Consider the following 19106-nt stretch of genomic DNA (forward strand, 5'->3'; position numbering starts at 1 on the left):
CAGACGTGTGTGTACTGGTAAACAAGATCTGTGAAACAGTCCTTCATCATGTGCGTGTGTGTGCGTGTTCGTCTGTGTGTGTGTGTGTGTGTGTTCGTGTGCGTGGGTGCATGTGGTTGTGTGTGTGTGGTGAGTGTGTGCGCGCGTGGGTGCATGTGGTGTGTGTGTGTGTGAAGGGGGGGGGAGGTGCGGGGGTGCGTGTGTGTGTGGTGTGTGTGTGAGTGTGTGCGTGGGTGCATGTGGTGTGTGCGTGGGTGCATGTGGTGTGTGTGTGTGTGTGTGCGCGCGTGTGTGCATGTGGTGTGTGTGTGTGTGTGCATGTGGTGTGTGTGTGTGTGTGTGTGTTTATGCGTGGGTGCATGTGGTGTGTGCGTGTGTGCATGTGTGAGTGAGTGTGTGTGCCTGCATGTGTGAGTGAGTGAGTGTGTGCGAGTGTGAGTGTGTGTGAACGTGTGTGAATGCGTGAGTGAGTGAGTGAGTGAGTGTGTGTGTGTGTGTGTGTGCACAGACGTGAATGTTTTTGTATATCTTTGAAATTTGCACACAGAAAATGTAAACACCTGAATGAAATACCAAGAACAGTACTACCAGAAAGCAGAAAAGAAAGTGTGAACAACATTAAAAATTTGTACTACATATAATGTATTCAGTCATTAGTTTTAATACATAAATACTTTACATTGAAAGCACCAAAGAAGTATCTCTCTTTCTCTAGAAAAATACTATATAACAAAAGCCAAAAACAACAACCCCTCTCCCCCCCCCAAAAAAAAAAACCCCAACAACAACAACAAAAAAACACACGCAATAAAAAAAACAACCCCCCCCCCCCAGCAACATGAACACATGACAGAGAAAAACAAAGGCAAACAGAATTCACAAAATGTGACGGGCAGGACATGATAGGCATGCGGTTAGAGCACTGGACATTCACCCTGAAGGTCCAGGGTTCAAATCCTGGTAGCTGCACCCGGTGGGTTGAAGGTGGAGATAAAAGGAAATTTTCTACCTAAAATTACGTTGAAGTAACATACTTACCGTGACCCACTAGTGAAGACTCTGGCAGGGGTCTGACATTCCTGTCCTATGCAAACTACTATCCACCTATGCGGAGAAAACAAAAGTAGCTACGGCCGATAACCTCCCGGAAGTAGGTAACCTCCCCTTTGCCCCCCTGCCCTCTTTTTCCGGCAGCCATCTTGACTCAGTGTTTTTTTTTTCTTGGTTTTTTTTTTTTTCAGATTGCCCAAGTCAGTATATGTGCAGACATGTTGGTGGTCTGATCTCTTTGGTGTGTAATGAACACATGCAGGAGATATTTTCATCAAAATCAAAAACAACTTTACTCACCGCATTATAGAGTTCATTGCAGTCATTACGCAGCAGACTGCTATCAAAATTTCTGTCTTCTTCTACAAGTCAGCTTGCCAGTCTCCTGGCGAAGATTTTGAAATAAATTGGAAAAAAAAAAAAACCCAAAAAGCTGGGTCCAGCCTCAAAGGGGGGTTGGGGGGTGGGGGGTTGTAAGTGTTGCTGTTTTGTTGTTGTTGCTCTTATGTTTATTCACAGATTTTTTTTTTTCTGGTATTGGCAACTATAGGAAATATTCTTTTTCTTTCACTTCTATAGAGTACATAGCCCTTTACAGCCAGTATACATATATATAATAAAAAAAAAGAAGAAGATAATAATAATAATAATAATAATAATAACAATAGTAACACATGGAAACAGTTTTAAATATGTCAAACTTTGTCACTGAATGTAAAAATTACAAGGCTGGCAAGCAATCAATAAAACGTAACTGACAGCAAATGCTCTTTGCACTGAATCTGTTGACTGAGATTAAAACAAAAATATTATACATAAAAAAGGTGAGAAAAACAAAAAGTACAAAATCAATAAATAAATGAAAACACCCACCAATTCAAGCAATTCATCACTCACAAACATATTGATACCCTTTCTAGATGAACTGGAAAATGACTGCATCAGTCAAACCAATACAATTAACACTGGCAGTGAAGTGAGGTAGTGAGGTCACACACCTGGTTCATTCCACCCAGGAATGGCCAGACACCTCCCTGCTGTCCAGCAGACTGATTGTGTCATAAAAAAGCAGAATTCACTGCAAAGTCAATATCGTAACCCCCCCCCCTCCCCCTTAACCCCTCGCCCCCCCTCAATCCCTTCTCTTCCCCTCTCCAACGCACACCCGTTTTATGTTTGAGGCATATTCTGATACTTGCTGAAGAGTATTTGCTTAAACAAAGTACTAAGAATTCAGTCACTTTTGAACTCTGGTTTCATTTTACTGAGATGAAGCCTTTTCACTTCCTTCCGATACCTGCTGCTTCTGAACAGCCATTTCCTTCTGAAAAGAAAGCCACCTGTAAAAGATAGAAAAAAGAGAGAACAATTATAATGTAAATAAGATGTAATAAAGAACACACCACACACACATTCAGAGAGGATGCTGGAAAGGGTATGTGCGCGCAAGTGCGTGCGTGTGTGTAAATATGAGTGTGTGCACGTGTGGCATACGTCTGTTTGTCTGTGTGTGCATGCATGTGCCTTTGTTGAATGTGCATCAGTTCATCTGAGTGTGTGCTTTCAAGCTGTGTTTGTGTGTTCAAATATTTTTTTTTCCTTTTAAATTAAAACATTTAACATAAGAGGATAGAATGGATAAGCCAAGAAAGGATTAACCCAGGTATAAACAATGCAATCTATTTTCTGAAAATAACAAAACGTAAATATTTCACACCTTTCAATGTGTTTATCCAGCCATGTATGCACATGCTTGTGTGTGTGGATGTGTGAGTGTGTGTTTGCATGTTTCACACCTTTCAATATGCTGATCCAGTCATGTATGCACATGCGTGTGAGTGTGAATGTGTGAGCACATATTTGCATGTTTCGCACCTTTCAATATGCTGATCCAGCCATGTATGCACATGCGTGTGAGTGTGAATGTGTGAGCACATGTTTGCATGTTTCATACCTTTCAATGTGTTGATCCAGCCAGTCTTTGTGTTTCAGTTCCCCTTTCCAGGAGCTGGGAATGCTGTCCCACCCCAGCTTACATCCCAGCACAGCCCCGGCGACACAGGCGTTAGTGTCTGCATCTCCTCCCTGGTCACAATAACAAGGTTGCAGATCAATGGATAAAAAAAAAAAAAAAAAAAAAAAAAAAAAAAAAAAAAAAAGATACGGAAAACGCATGTGGAAAACTCAGACCAAATCTGCATGCAACCCCCCCCCCCCCCCCCCCCCCCGCCCCCCTCTTTTGGAATAAAGTCCAGTTGATATGGAAGATGAAATGCAAAGCAAAGAGGAAGCATCAATTTTGGGTGGACGACATTGTGAAGCTCAGCCAGCAGCAGCAGGGTGCTTGCAACAACCTGATCAAGGACCTTGGTTTTGATGGAGATCCCTTCAAGGAAAAATAAATACAGCTCACAAGACAGCATTTCGCTCATGTAAAGAACCTGGCTGAGGGGGATCTCATTACACTCTGCTTCATCCTGGAAGGGATCTGCCAAAAGATAGGCAAAATTTGCAAGCAATGTCAAAACATTTCGCTACCTCATGCAAAAGAAACGTTTGCAGCAACGTTTGTGTGAAAATTGGGTATACGTATTCACGCAACGACAGACAGGTTGATGCAAATTTTTTCTCCATCTGTGCAATGTTTTGCATGCAAATTTTGCTTTTTTGTTGTTGTCTGGGTCACTGGAATTTCAAGATCAGCAGGAGTGCAACTGGCCAACAGAAACATACCAGCATGAAGTCTACTGGTGGATGTACGTACATTGTTTATTCATTATGCTAATCATTGTTAATCATCCCAGCCAGTGGCTACACAGGGCCATATCAGGACTGAAACCACTGTCAATAAAGATTCCGCAGAACCTGAGAAAAAAGAAAGGAGAAAATTAATCAGTCATATTCATGCACAAAAACCTAGGACATGCCTCTGACAATGACCATTCTGTTCAATTTTTGCCAGAGGATTAAAAAAAAACAAGTAACCTGAGCACAAAAATCAACTGTACATAATACAAAAAAATTATACATAACAACATAAACAAAACATGAAAATGCTGTTGGGCAACTCACACATCATAGGCACAGAAAAGAGTACAACATAGTTAGAAATTATCAAGTCCAGAAAACACAAAAAATGCTGATGGCTTTCTAGAAAAAAAAAAGGAAAAGAAAAGAAAAAAGGAATGCACAAGTAATGCATAAAAGAACAGAAGAGACACCAGAAAGAAAAGGAAACAACCAGGGGAAAAAACAATAACAGAGTGATAGAAAAGAGAATATTTCTAACACAGAATTTCCAGTAGATGGGGATACCTTGGGGGGTGGATGTGCCTAAGCATACATGCAAACGTATATATGCACACACACTTACACATCCGTGCTCATGGGCATGTGCATGTGCAAGCAACCACACACACACACACACTTACACACACACAGACACACAAACAGGCATCATATTCACAGAAAAGTTCCTGTCAGAGAGGTGCCTTATTCCAAAACAAAGATCAATCTTACAGAACGAAGAAAACTGCAACACAAGCAGCTGGAAGATACCTCGTTTAGGAGTTCCTGGTGATGTTTCGTTTTGTTTCTGTCTACATTTGATAATCCTTGTTCACTTCAGTTTGTTTAACTCACTCCGGACAATGGAACGCTGTAGTGTTCCGGACATAAAGCAGCGTTCCAGACAACAGAACGCTATAGCAGTTTCGACAATTAAAATTCTGTCCACGTTTTCCTCATGGGGTAGCATAACAATTGCAGCTACAATGTGCATGGCGAACGTGTCAAGGGTTGAATAGAAAGTTTCTTCGTGAGATTCCGTAACTATACACTCAATGGTAACCCATCAGGTGTGCCGTAACCAGGGATTGAACTAAGGAATCCAGTGTTCTAACCATTTGACCACTATACCCATCACTGCAGAACTTCTGAATGAGATGACATGATGCCCCGTTGTCCATAGGCACCATGCAATATGCGTAAGTCAAAGGACTGACAGCAACAAGGTGTCCTTTCTGGCTGAGTTGTCTAGGCTGAAGAGAGTTCTGAACTTTCTGGTGATGTTTTGGGGTTGTTGTTTTTTTGCTAGGAAGAAAAATCTGATGGGACAAAAAAAAAAAAAAAAAAAAGGAAGAAAGAAAGATAAAAAAAAAGGAATCTCAGTAAATTAAGAGGAAGAAAAAAAGCTTTTCTGAAATATGTATTTACCTCCATGGTTATTTTCTGGATAGCTTTACGGAAGTCATCTTTCTTCAAAGCCCAGAAACCAGACCCCATGCTCTTGTAGGTAAAGCCGATCTTGACTGGTTCAGCCAGTTTCAGTTCCTTTAACTTTTTGCAGCTCATGTACTGCCATAGTAATTGCTTCTGCAAAAATCAAAACAAAAAAACAATATAAAAACAAAACAAAACAAAACAAAAAAAACATTATAAAAACAAAACAAAACACCAACACACACGTGTGCTGCTCATTCCAAGCCCTCTACACACAGCCACACCCCAGTTTGTCTCAGTCCAAGCCCTCTACACACAGCCACACCCCAGTTTGTCTCAGTCCAAGCCCTCTACACACAGACACACCCAAGTTTGTCTCAGTCCAAGCCCTCTACACATAGCCACACCCCAGTTTGTCTCATTCCAAGACCTCTGCACACAGCCACACCCCAATTTGTCTCATTCCAAGACCTCTACACACAGCCACACCCCAGTTTGTCTGTCTCAGTCCAAGTCCTCTGCACACAGCCACACCCCAGTTTGTCTGTCTCAGTCCAAGCCCTCTACACACAGCCACACCCCAGTTTGTCTGTCTCAGTCCAAGCCCTCTACACACAGCCACACCCCAGTTTGTCTCAGTCCAAGTCCTCTACACACAGCCACACCCAAGTTTGTCTCAGTCCAAGTCCTCTACACACAGCCACACCCCAGTTTGTCTGTCTCAGTCCAAGTCCTCTACACACAGCCACACCCCAGTTTGTCTCAGTCCAAGTCCTCTACACACAGCCACACCCCAGTTTGTCTGTCTCAGTCCAAGCCCTCTGCACACAGCCACACCCCAGTTTGTCTGTCTCATTCCAAGCCCTCTACACACAGCCACACCCCAGTTTGTCTGTCTCAGTCCAAGCCCTCTACACACAGCCACACCCCAGTTTGTCTGTCTCAGTCCAAGCCCTCTACACACAGCCACACCCCAGTTTGTCTGTCTCAGTCCAAGTCCTCTGCACACAGCCACACCCCAGTTTGTCTGTCTCAGTCCAAGTCCTCTGCACACAGCCACACCCCAGTTTGTCTGTCTCAGTCCAAGCCCTCTACACACAGCCACACCCCAGTTTGTCTCAGTCCAAGTCCTCTACACACAGCCACACCCCAGTTTGTCTCAGTCCAAGTCCTCTACACACAGCCACACCCCAGTTTGTCTCAGTCCAAGTCCTCTACACACAGCCACACCCCAGTTTGTCTGTCTCAGTCCAAGTCCTCTACACACAGCCACACCCCAGTTTGTCTCAGTCCAAGTCCTCTACACACAGCCACACCCCAGTTTGTCTGTCTCAGTCCAAGCATCAGCAGTCAACAGGGACCCACCGATGTCAGATTGCCAGGAGGCCACATACCAGAGGAAACCCTGCATTGCTACCGAGTCATTTCCGTGGTGTTCAGAAGTGCCTGTTCTGATTAAACGTTCTTAGGATACCATCAGCTAAGCCCCCAACTGATGACAGTAATTGCAGAGAGCCAGACTGAATGAGTATCGCCCCCCCGCCCCTCTCTCTTCCAGTGTGGAGACACCACCATATCCCTCCAGCAACAGACTCCCATGAACATGCTGTCACTGAAAATCTTGAGAGGACTAAACCCAAGCACAGAAATGGAGTGGGGTTGAAACTGAGATCACCATGAAAGCAGGCAATGTAAGGCCACAGAATTTAGGACTAAAAAAATCCCAACAACTGATGATAAAGGAGGAGGCGGAGGTGGAGGAGAAGGATGCTATGGAGGTCCATTTTAGGTCTGGGACAACATGACCAGGCTGTACTCTATGCTTCCTATCATAATCCCAGCTATACCAGGCCCGACAGACACAGACACTTGCACATGCGTTCATAAATAAAAAGACTAGACATGCTGATTTCAGGAAACCATTGGGGGAACATGAAAATGTTACATATTTCATCATGTAACTAATAGGAATCAGAAGGAAATCTGAGGTCATGAAATCTAAACAACACACGCAAAGATGCATCTGTAAAGTGGATACGATGATGCTCGACTGTGTGGTCTCATTTAAGCGTCATGATGTTGTTTTTTATGTAGATCAGTTTACAAACTTGTTGCAATATCATTATTACTATCATCATCATTACCATTATCATCATTATCAATTATCATTATCTATTTCAAAGACCGCACTGGCTCTTAGTACTGCAGCCTTGGGGGCGAGTTGGCCTTTGGGAACCATCCCAATGCTGACTGTCCTAAAACCCTCTTGGCCGAGAGAGTGGGGGTGCAACTTGGGCAAGGCGCTCTCCACTATAATAAAAATTCTGGACCAGATAATCCAGACAGCAGCTGCCTTCTATGCTGTGTCGGATGGTCACAGTCGAACACAACCGACTATCATAGTATCTATTTCAAATATATGGAGAGACCCAACACAAGAAATGTCACAGAAAGCAACGCTGCTTATCATGCGCAGCGAGCTCACTCACGTCTTCCTCCTTCTCCAGGCAGTTTGCAGCGTGATCAAAGGAATCCTTGATGAGGGCATCAACATTGTAGTGACGACCCTTTCTGTCCATGTGTCGCGGCTGTCGCTGAAGCATCAGGCTGATGCACACAGACACTGCTACAGCAGAGGCTTGGCACCTTGATTTTGGTGACAAAAAGAGAAAAGGGAGGGTGGGATTGGAAAAAAAAAAAAAAAAAAAAAAAAAAAAAAAAAGAAAGAAGAAGAAAAAAAAGATGATGAAACTGACTTTCAGCAGAATTTTTAGAATCTCTGATGTAATATAAACTAAATATGAATACAAATATATATTACTATATTTGTACTATATTTTATTATACATAATCACATATTTAACTGAATATAAATTCATCATTTTATTTCCATAAATCTATTTGTTGAATGTGTGTGTGTGTGTGTGTGTGTGTGTGTGTGTGTGTGTGTGTACTTCATCAATATCATCATAGAAAAAAACAACAACTCTATGATAAGGGGATTGGATGGGGGAAACAAGCCAACTCAACTGGTTGCATACATACCCATCAAACCTCAGATTACATAGTAAGTGCGTCAAATAGATTTTTACACACACACAGAAACACCAACCCACACAGCCTACTAACACATATACACACGCCTCCTTCTGAGCCCCTCCACACACACATGCCAACACACTCACACATTTGCCCACACACACACACAACACACACTGAACGTAAACAGCAAACCTCTGGTCATAGTGTGTGCAGCGGACAAACCCCAGGGCAGTGTCCACCACTCTGTCCACGTCCCACCAGCAGTGAGTCCCCACTACAGACGTTCGCATCACCCCTCCGTTGGGTGCAATATTTCGACCGCTTGAATCCCACACTTCATAAGCCACCTGCATGTATAGCAGCAATCGCATTGATCAGACAAGAGTTTAACCCATCCTTTGTTCAAAAGATTAAATAATAAATCAAATGACAAGGAAATATCAATAAAAATTTAAAAGTAGAATGACGGTGTAACTTTTTTGTTTGTTTGTTTTTTTTTGTTTTTTTTTTTGCTTCCTCACATTTTTTGTGTTTTTTTGGTGCCCTTCCCACAAGTGTACTGTGATTATAATCTGAATGTGTGGAAACAAACTGATTCTTTTTCCTTCTGTTTCTTAAGCAAAACTCTGCAATGTAAAAAGAGGGTGCTAGTCAGGGGGGCAAAGGGGAGGTTACCTACTTCCGGGAGGTTATCGGCCGTAGCTACTTTCGTTTTCTCCGCATAGGCGGATAGTAGTTTGCACAGGACAGGAACGTCAGACTCCTGCCAGAATCTGCACTAGTGGGTCACGGTTAAGTATATGTAATTAAAATATGTTTTGGGTTGTTAAATATCTAATATGTATTAATAACCCTACACCTGCCCCCCCCCCACCCTCCCCACCCCCAAGAGTATTCAACCTGATCAGACCTGTGCTTCAAAGCATCTGGCAGTAACGTTAATGTCAGGCTCAAAACACTGTATGTGAATACACAAGGGAAAGAAATATCACAATGAATAATGTATTTCACTGACAACAAGGCACTTCAGATTGTAAAGTACAACCTCCAAATTTTAAAGAAATTTTTATTTTAACGATATCTTCACCATGATGAGGTGCAGCATAAGGTGCATGTCAAAATGATAAGATGTCAAGCACTGACGGATCTATCGATGTCACAACCAGATGTGGCCATGTCGAAGTGCTGTTGCAGCCTTAAAGCCATAACTAGAACTCTCTGAACACATTGTGCCATCTTTCTTCTTGTAAAATTATGCCTTTTTGAATCCGTCATGTTCAGCCCCACCGCCCCCTGGTGAGTTCGTGAGCTGATTTAATCATTCTGGTTTATTATGGGAAGGTTTTATTTCATTTCAACCACCACAAACATGATACTTCTGGGCTTAGAGGCTGATCTTGATACAATTCTGATTCATGGAAGCATTATGACAAATTAGAACATTCATTTAGTGCATTGCATTATAAAGTGCTCAGGTGGAAGTTGAGAAAAAAAAAGAAAAAAAAAGAGTATCACTTTTTAGTCTCTAAAACATCAAAGTCAAAGATGTATGACACAACCAACCGAATGGGGATCTGTGACAAATTTGGGGTGTCGGAGAACCGTATTTGTGGTTCGACCAATCCCCAATCCTCCGAAGTCCCCCAGCTCAGCAAAACCTTTGTTCATCCAGTTCTTCATCCTCTCTGCAAAGTCTTGAACGCTGACCTTGAAGTCAGACACACAAGACAAACATGTGTGACAAACATGAAAATATTATAAAAAAAAAATGATAATAAAATAAAAACAAATTTTAAAAAAAGAAAAGAAAGAAAAAAAAGAAAAAAAAAGCAAAGTTCAGAGTGATGACAGTTTTCCTTTGTTCAACACTGATTAATAAACAATGAACAAGTACATACAACTTATATATACATATGCTAATGCTGCTTACCTCTTTCCATCAGCATGCATACAGGAAAATAAAAATGAACAAACAAAAGGCCAGACACTTCCTTGGGAACCACAGAACAAAAACCTCCTATTGTCCTAATATACTAAAGAACAAAAACCTCCTATTGTCCTAATATACTAAAGAACAAAAACCTCCTATTGTCCTAATACACGAAAGAACAAAAACCAGAAGCCTCCTACTTCTAATACTACCAAATTCCTAAGGCACTGAGGAACACAAACCAGAAACTTCCCAAGTGCAAACCGGAAACCTGCCATGGTATATGGAACAGAAATGAGTAAATTCCTATGGTAATGACTAATTGAAGAGAAAAAAAAAGACTGGAAACAACCTTAATACAAAGGAAAGAAAACCAGAAACTTTCTAAGATTATCAGGAACAAAATCCATAAATTCCTATGGTAGTGAGTAAAAACAAGAACAGAAACTTCATCAGATGGTGAAAAAACAATAACAACAGCAACTGTTCTGCCTTTGTTCTTCAGTACCTTTTGTTCACCTGTGAGTCAAGCATGCAAATAGGAGGCACTGACGTTGCATGCCCTTGCAGGAGTGAAAGTTACGGTTGGTGTTTAGTGTTTAATTAATATCTAACACTCCCATAGCGTCACTGGGATCTGATTTCATTGACACATCTTATACTTTGTCTCAAAGTCAAACACATATCATGTATTGGTAAATAAATGTGAACAAGAAGTGGTATCGTATTCATTGATCTAAGTTAACCACAGGTGTTTCAGTAGTATACCTTATAATTAAAAGGAAAAAGGGGTTACTTTTGCCAGTCATTTTGTCAAATTTTGGTGTCAATGTAAAGCATACACTGTGCAGCCACTGTGTACTTCATGGAAGGTGGTAGAATGGCTAAAATGCATATTTGCCAATATAAAGTCCCTGAAGTCAAGGGTTCAAATTCTGGTCTCACCCTTTCTCCTAAAATTGATGGGAAAATCAAGCTGAGCATCTAGTCATTCAGATGAATTGATAAACTAAGGTCCCGTTTGCAGTGCTCACAAACTTTGCGCAGGCTAAAAAAGAAACAACGGCAAACAAAATGGCTTACCTCAGACAAAATTCACTTTGATATGTACACAAATATGCAAGCACTCAAGGTCTGACCCTGGATTATGCTACTGGTCAGGCATCTTCCCAGCAGATGTGGTGCAGCATATACATGTATGAATGCAGTGACACCTCCTTGAGAATCTGAAACTCACTTGCCCACTCCCATTTATGTTCCTGATGTTTGACTTACTCTTTTCAGCTGACAGCCCTATGCCAGCAGAAATATGCAGTGACCAATGTCCCAGATTGTATTTTTATTCAGTGGATTGATACACAATATGTTAATTCTAAAAACACTTACATTATGGTGCATGATGCACTTGTACGTATATATACATGCTATTGCTAAGCATACAGAAACAACATAAATGAAATCACTTCATCCTTCTTGAGTTTATAATCATGTCTCATTATCATTTATTCAAATTTAAAAAGAATGGATGTGATTAATGAAAGAGAAAAAAAAACAAAACACACACTAAACAAAAAAACCCAACCCCAAACAGACAACAATAACAACAACAACAACCCATCTTTATGACATAATGTCAAAGTTGGCCTGTATTCCTTCTATGGAAAGTGCTGTTGGGTACTATTTATCAACAGTGTGAAGTTTGGGGTTCTATTTTCACTGGATAGTGGGTACTGACTTATCGGCAGTTTTCCTCCATGTGCTTCACTTTCTGTTGCAGTATCTTTTCACAGTTAATTCAGGTTATAAATGCACAAAATACTCAGCTCTATTAATGAAACTCTGCTATTAAACCATACCACGAATGGCATTTGTGAGACAGCAGTGCATGTGAATACTGTGTACTGAAATGGTACTTCATCAAAGTATACATGAACAGCAAAATTACAAGGGTTAAAAAAAGCAACAAAAAACAAGAAAAGAAAAGAAATTGACAGAAAAGTTCACTGAAGAAGACATACACTGATACAGTTCACTGATTCACCTTTTTTTTTTTTTCTCAAGGCCTGACTAAGTGCGTTGGGTTACGCTGCTGGTCATGCATTTGCTTTAGCAGATGTGGTGTAGCGTATATGGATTTGTCCGAACGCAGTGACGCCTCCTTGAGCTACTGAAACTGAAACTGATCACTGTGGTAAGGAATAAACTGTACACACCTGCCCGCCATTGTCAAGCAAAGAGAGAAGGATTAGTAGCATCTGGTCCGAGTCGTCAGTCCAGTCCCCTGTCTTCCATCTACTGCGATGAATGTCAGGCACTTTCATGCTGTACTCCAGATTTTTTTGCTTGTATTCCTGAAAGAGAACCAAACATGTATTCATTAAACTAAGAAAAAATGACACACACACACACAAACACAACTTCAAATATAGTCAAAACCCACATTCCTGTTTGTAGAAATTTCCAAAGCTTCAAAATCACACACACAAACACACACACCCATATACCTAACAACAAAACAACAACAAGAAACACACACACACACAATGAATTGGAAAAAAAAAAAAATCAACAACAAAAAAACAAAAAAAACAACCAACCACATTTCCTTCTCTTAATGAACAACTACAGTATTGTGATCAGTGAAACGAATGACTATACTATCGCTCACATAAATGAAGGTTCATGCGTGCACACACAGACACAGACTCACACAGACAACTTTGAAGAATCATATCATATATATCCTTCTGACCACTGACACTGATTCAGTGGAAGGTGCACATTTGGTCTTTCAGATGAGAATATAAACCGAAGTCCCATGCAAAGCATACACTTGTACTTGTGCATATATATATATATATATATATATATATACAAAAAAGTATATATGGTACCAAAAGGGTTGTCCCTTCCACATAGTAAAAAACAAACAAACAAGAAAGAAACAAACAAACAATAACAACACCACTTTTATAGAAAAACAAATACATTTACAGACAGAAAGAAGAGAAGAAGAAGAAAAAAAAGAAGAAGAAAAGGATGGTGCTGCATTGTGGTGACTCTCTCTCCTGAAAGAGTAGTCCAAATTTCAGAGCAGAAAAATCTGTTGTGACAAAAAAATAATACATGATTATGTTGTCATAATATTTGTAGACAAGTATCAATCAAATGATGTTTTATACATAAATCAAACTTAAAAGGACAACTAAACAGAAAAAAAGAGAATACCTTGCTGGCGTGCAGCAGAACAATGTATACCAACACACACACATACTTCTACACACTCACACTCATAAACACATGTCCCCAGCTAATATATATATATATATATATATATATATGTATATATATATCTATCTATATATATATTATATATTGTATGGTACTGCATTGTATTGTATTTCTCTTTTTGTCACAACAGACTTCTCTGTGTGAAATTAGGGCTGCTCTCCCCAGGGAGAGCGTGTCACTACACTACAGCGCCACCCCTTTTTTTTGTTGTATTTTTTCCTGCATGCAATTTTATGTTTTTCCTGTCGAAGTGGATTTTTCTACAGAATTTTGCCAGGAACAACCCTTTTGTTGCTGTGGGCTCTTTTATATGCACTAAGTGCATGCTGCACACGGGACCTCAGTTTATCATCTCATCTGAATGACTGGCATCCAGACCACCATCAAGGTCTAGTGGAGGGGGAGAAAATATCGGTGGCTGAGCCGTGAATTGAACCAGCGTGCTCAGATTCTCTCGCTTCCTAGGTGGACACGTTACCTCTAAGCCATCTCTCTCTCTCTCTCTCTCTCTCTCTATATATATATATCAAGAGAGAGAGAGAGAGAGAGAGAGTGAAACAGAGAGAGAGAAAGAGAGAGACAGAGAGAAAGAGATAACTGAAGAGCCAAAGTGATGAGACTGATGAAGAAACACTGAGAAGGGCAGGTCTGATGATTTCAGGCTGTGAGCTATTGAGTAGGGTTCAGTGACACCTTAATGTAAAAACCCACTCTGAGTGTTCCTGCTTTGTTACCATATGCTAAAATATCATACTGAGAGTGCCTTCATCATCCTGTACCTACACCTACCTTTCACACCTGTTTACATACCTTACAGTGGAGAGACATAAAACTGATGACAACATATGAACACACAGTGACACACTTATGCATAATAATACTACTAACAGTAATAATAAAATGCAGGCTTATATTGCACAGTACCCCTACCTTGGATGGAGCTCACCACGCTTTAAAATGAAATATACATACAAATTTAATACTAAGTGACATAAAAATATGTACAAATTCAACACAATCTCACATGACATTGGCTAATATATATATACATACATACATTCATATATATACATATATATATATATATAAAAGACTAAGTGACATTAAAAATATGTAAATTAACGCAGGCACCATCACAGTCTCAAATCACAAAGGCACAAATCAAAGCAAAACAAGGCACATAACATTCACCGTAGTAAAAAATGAACACCAAAGAACCAGCATCACACACACACACACAATTTTTTTTTTTTTTCCCTCAAGGCCTGACTAAGCGCGTTGGGTTACACTGCTGGTCAGGCATCTGCTTGGCAGATGTGGTGTAGCGTATATGGATTTGTCCGAACACAGTGACGCCTCCTTGAGCTACTGAAACTGAACTGAAACACACACAAAAGCAAGAAAAAGAAGAAAAAAGGATCCCAGCAAGCATATGCAGGAAAAGTTTTGTTTGTATTTGTATTTCCTTTTATCACAACAGATTTCTCTGTGTGAAATTCTGGCTACTCTCCCCGGGGAGAGTGTGTCGCTACACTACAGAGCCACCCATTAAAAAAAAAAAAAAATTCTGCATGCATTTTTTTTTGTTTTTTTTTCCTATCGAAGTGGTTTTTTGTTTGTTTGTTTTTTTTTAACTGAATTTTGCCAGGAACAATCCTTTTGTTGTCATGGATTCTTTTATGTGCGCTAAGTGCATGCTGCACACTGGACCTTGGTTTATCGTCTCATCTGAATGACTAGCATCCAGACCACCACTCAAGGTCTAGTGGAGGGGGAGAAAAGTGGCCGAGCTTAGTGAGAAAAGTACAGTTTGAAAAGATATGTTTTGAGTGTTCTCTTGAATGCGGTTGTTGGGGTGTAAAGGTGGTGTGAGAGTAGTGAATTCCTATTGTTTTGGTGCAACAAAAGAAAAGGAATCTTTGGAACAGACAGTGTGCACATGTCATTTGATGAATATCAATACACATGAATTAAACAAGCACCACCCACCACAAGCACACACACACACATACACTTATGAATACTCACTTTCTCTGCATCTTCCTTTGACATGAATTCTGTGAGTAATCCAATGGCATCCCCAATGCACTGCCCATAAATTGTGGCTCTGATCTGCGCATTCCGTGCCTCAATTTCCTCCAAATTGGGTACCTGCTGGATGGATGGAGTAAACAGCACATGCATGTGATTTGTTTGAAATGGGTATGGATATTAATCAGATACTTGAGATTCAAAGAGATTGGGGGTCTCTCTCTCTCTCTCACTCTGTGTGAGTAACTCTGTGTGTGTGTGTGTGTGTGTTTTAGAATAATGAACGGTACGATTCACCGAGCGAAAGATAACCAAAGACATAAAAAGTTGCGTACCTTGGCAGCTTCGCTTGAGATATTTGTCGACGAAGCCATGGGATCACCGTGAAAACTTAGGCAGTCAGCTTCAAGCAGACAGTCGATCTTGTACACAGAAGTGCTTCAGCTGCTTGCACTTTGGGTTTTTAAGGATAGTTACAACAGCTTCTCGGGTAAAATTTATTTTGTTAGCCAAAGCTCCTGATTGTGGCTCTAAAAATAACATGGGCGCTGATTGGTCCATAAAAACGGAACCTGACAAAGTTTCTATTTGGGGAAAAAGGCTATGGGAAACCCGGCCCGAGTTCTTTCAAAAAGCCTCTCCCACTGAACGTGGGCTCATTCTGTCGTCTGCTGCGTTGTCGTGCGGACGGCGAGAAAAAGAGTTAGGACGCAGTGGTTGCTAGCGACCTGCTGACATCGCACACGCTGAACTATTTGTGCTGTGAACGAATCAAAAGAAGAAATCATGACTTTTGCAGAGGATTCAGCTGCGCCCCTTCGAGAAGTGCGGCGGGTGCAGTTTGGACTTCTCAGTCCAGATCAGATAGTATGTTCGCGCTTGTTAATCAATAGTTGTAAAGTTTGGAATGAAAAAAAAGAAAAAAAAGGATAAACACCATTCCTCATTTTAACACCACTTATCTGAAATCTATGATTAAACGCATGCAGCAAAAGCAGGAAAAGTTGGAACGAGTAAAAATCGACGATGGAAAAGCAATTTACTATTTACTGAAAGTCAATTCCAAAACAATCGGAAATAAAGAATCTTTCCGCTGTACAACTGGGCGCATTCTCCCCAACTTGCATTTTGTTATCAGGTTGATGGTCCGAAAATGTGTGATAAAACTTTCGGAACCCAGTCAGCTCCTGCAAACCATCATAATAAACGTTCATTATGATCGTATGACAAATATTTGAACCCATGACAAGGGATACAAATTGACAAAGCCTATTCAATTTCGTTCTATCTACCACTACTTATGCGGCTGGTTCGTACAACCAATCATGTCAGTATCAATAAACTGGGGTTATGGCGGACCACTCAAAGATTGCCGGTGGTGGTGCAATCGAAATCAAGATCTTTTGTTGAGTGCGCATGCCCATATCCGGTAGGATCGATGAGTTCATACACCAAACCGACGTCTGATTGGCTGTTCATGATGACCTTTACCGCCATGTTGACTATCGTCTGCTATCGTTCTTCTGAACTGAACGGCACCGTCAGACGAATATTCAGGAGTCCCAGAAATAACACACTCACACACACACACACGTAATCATACGCATATACACACACGCACGCGCGCGCGCGCGCGCGCGCACACACACACACACACAATGAACGAGCATTGAAATGAAAATTTATGATTTGAGGAACAACCCAAGGCGTGTCTACATTCTACCATCAGTGATCCATTAGAAATCAAACGAATATTGGTATCATATCCAAACTAACAATGAGCAGATTTTTCCCAAATGGAACAGGGTCTCTCTGGGCCTTCGCAAATACATGTTTTTACCTACTGGTAGATATATTCTCAACTGTAAGTGGCAAAACTGAGGCAGTATATGTGCGTGTGTACGTGTGTCATGGGGGCTGGTGTGTGTTGGGGGGTGGGAGGGGGGGGGGTGGGAGGAATTTGTGTATGGGCATATAGACACGAAGGCCCGACTTTCAACCGATAATCAAATGTACCCAGGCCCCAGACTATTCATGAAGGTGCAGAAAAACCTTCACACAAATTCACACACACACACACACACGCTCTCTCTCTCTTTCTCTGTCTCTCTCTCACACACAGACATACGCACAGAAACAAACACACTCTCTCTCACTTGAATTACTCTCTCTCTCTTACACATACACTCTCTTTCACTCTCTTTCACTCTCCTACACACACACACACTCACACACACACACACACACACACACATTCACACACTAATTCAGTCCTATTTCATCGTCCCCAGAGGAACATGTCAGTGACAGTGGGAGGCCTTCGACATGCTGTGACCGTGGAGAAGGGCGTGGCGAAGGAAGGAGGACTGATGGACCCACGGCAGGGCCCCACCGACCGTCGCTCTCGCTGTGCCACATGTGCGGGCACGGCCGCTGAGTGCCCTGGCCACTTTGGCCACATCGAGCTGGCCAAGCCAGTGTTCCATGTCAGCTTCATGCAGAGGACGGTGAAGCTCCTTCGCTGTGTGTGCTTCCACTGTTCCAGGCTACTAGTCTCTCCGGTCAGTAGTTATATATACTTTATAATTATATAATATACAGGTCATATCTAGAATTCTCAGTCTGGTGCTGTCATCCAGCATTTAAGTGTTGCTACTGATGTTGGTCACGGTCTGATGTAGTGATTGTTGTGATTTGATTTATAAGGTGAGAGTGAAAAATACATATGCAATACGTATGATTTTCTTAAGTATAATAATAATGGTGATGATGATACTAAAGATGATGAACAACAACTACTACTACTAGAACTACTACTAAAAAAAAATATTGATTTTTTCAGTAAACTTTCTACTACTTCTGCTGCTACACTTGTTGCTGCTGCAGCTGTCACTGCTACATACTACTACAGCTACTCCCACTTCTGCTATGGATCAGTCTATACTCTTTTACACCATGAAACAAACCGAAACTTTTACTACTATATATGTGCATGCTACTACTACTACTGCTGCTGCTGTTGCTGCTGCTGCTGCTATTACTGCTGCTGCTGCTGCTACTACTCCTGTGATGCAATGCTTACACTGTTGACATGTTGTGCTCAGTCAATGTTATATAGTCACTAGTGCAGTTACACTGGAATAAGATTTACCACAAACAGTTTGCCACAGCTGTCTAATTCCATTCATAGTTCAGTGATAATGATAGCAATGATGATGATGATGCAGATACTTGTACAGCACTTATCAGTCATACACCAAGTTCTATGCACTTTATAAACATAATCATTTGTACACCAGGCTGCCTACCTGGGTAGAGCCAATAGGGCTGCCTTGGGTGCTCAGCGTTTGTTTCCTGCGTCATTCAGTCAGGTTTCAGTCATGTGCACACACCCACTCACACACTCATGTAACTGTTTATGTGTATGACCCTTTGATTATTTTTTACAATGCCATATAGGCAGCCATACACCATTTTCAGGGTTGCATGCTTGGTATATTCTTGTTTCCATAACCCACCATACGCTGACATGGATTACAGC

The 19106-nt window shown here is 41.1% G+C and overlaps 2 protein-coding genes across 3 annotated transcripts in view; one reads left to right on the forward strand and one right to left on the reverse strand.

Moving 5' to 3' along the window:
• Positions 1-1001: 1001 nt before the first annotated feature.
• On the reverse strand, positions 1002-16040 carry LOC143284714 (ADP-ribosyl-[dinitrogen reductase] glycohydrolase-like). Of its 2 annotated transcripts, none has more exons than XM_076591649.1 (9): positions 15901-16040; positions 15563-15688; positions 12457-12594; positions 9877-10020; positions 8506-8660; positions 7761-7917; positions 5266-5424; positions 3005-3135; positions 1002-2390 (listed from the first exon to the last, which is right to left on the reverse strand). In XM_076591649.1, exons 1-9 carry the CDS (start codon positions 15937-15939, stop codon positions 2312-2314), a joined length of 1128 nt encoding a protein of 375 aa, XP_076447764.1. In that variant the 5' UTR covers positions 15940-16040; the 3' UTR covers positions 1002-2311. The 2 variants fall into 2 exon arrangements, with proteins under 2 accessions (XP_076447764.1, XP_076447765.1); XM_076591650.1 differs by having other exon boundaries at positions 15563-15685; positions 15901-16038.
• Positions 16041-16295: 255 nt separating this feature from the next.
• The window catches only part of LOC143284712 (DNA-directed RNA polymerase II subunit RPB1-like), a 31731-nt gene continuing 28920 nt past the window's right edge, over positions 16296-19106 (forward strand). Inside the window, exons 1-2 of the mRNA XM_076591647.1 lie at positions 16296-16432; positions 17857-18126. Of these exons, the coding sequence (XP_076447762.1) occupies positions 16352-16432; positions 17857-18126 (351 nt within the window). The 5' untranslated portion in view covers positions 16296-16351. The remainder of the gene's footprint in view (positions 16433-17856; positions 18127-19106) is intronic.

The sequence above is a fragment of the Babylonia areolata genome, chromosome 8, assembly GCF_041734735.1.
Source record: "Babylonia areolata isolate BAREFJ2019XMU chromosome 8, ASM4173473v1, whole genome shotgun sequence".
Classification (NCBI taxonomy): domain Eukaryota; kingdom Metazoa; phylum Mollusca; class Gastropoda; order Neogastropoda; family Buccinidae; genus Babylonia; species Babylonia areolata.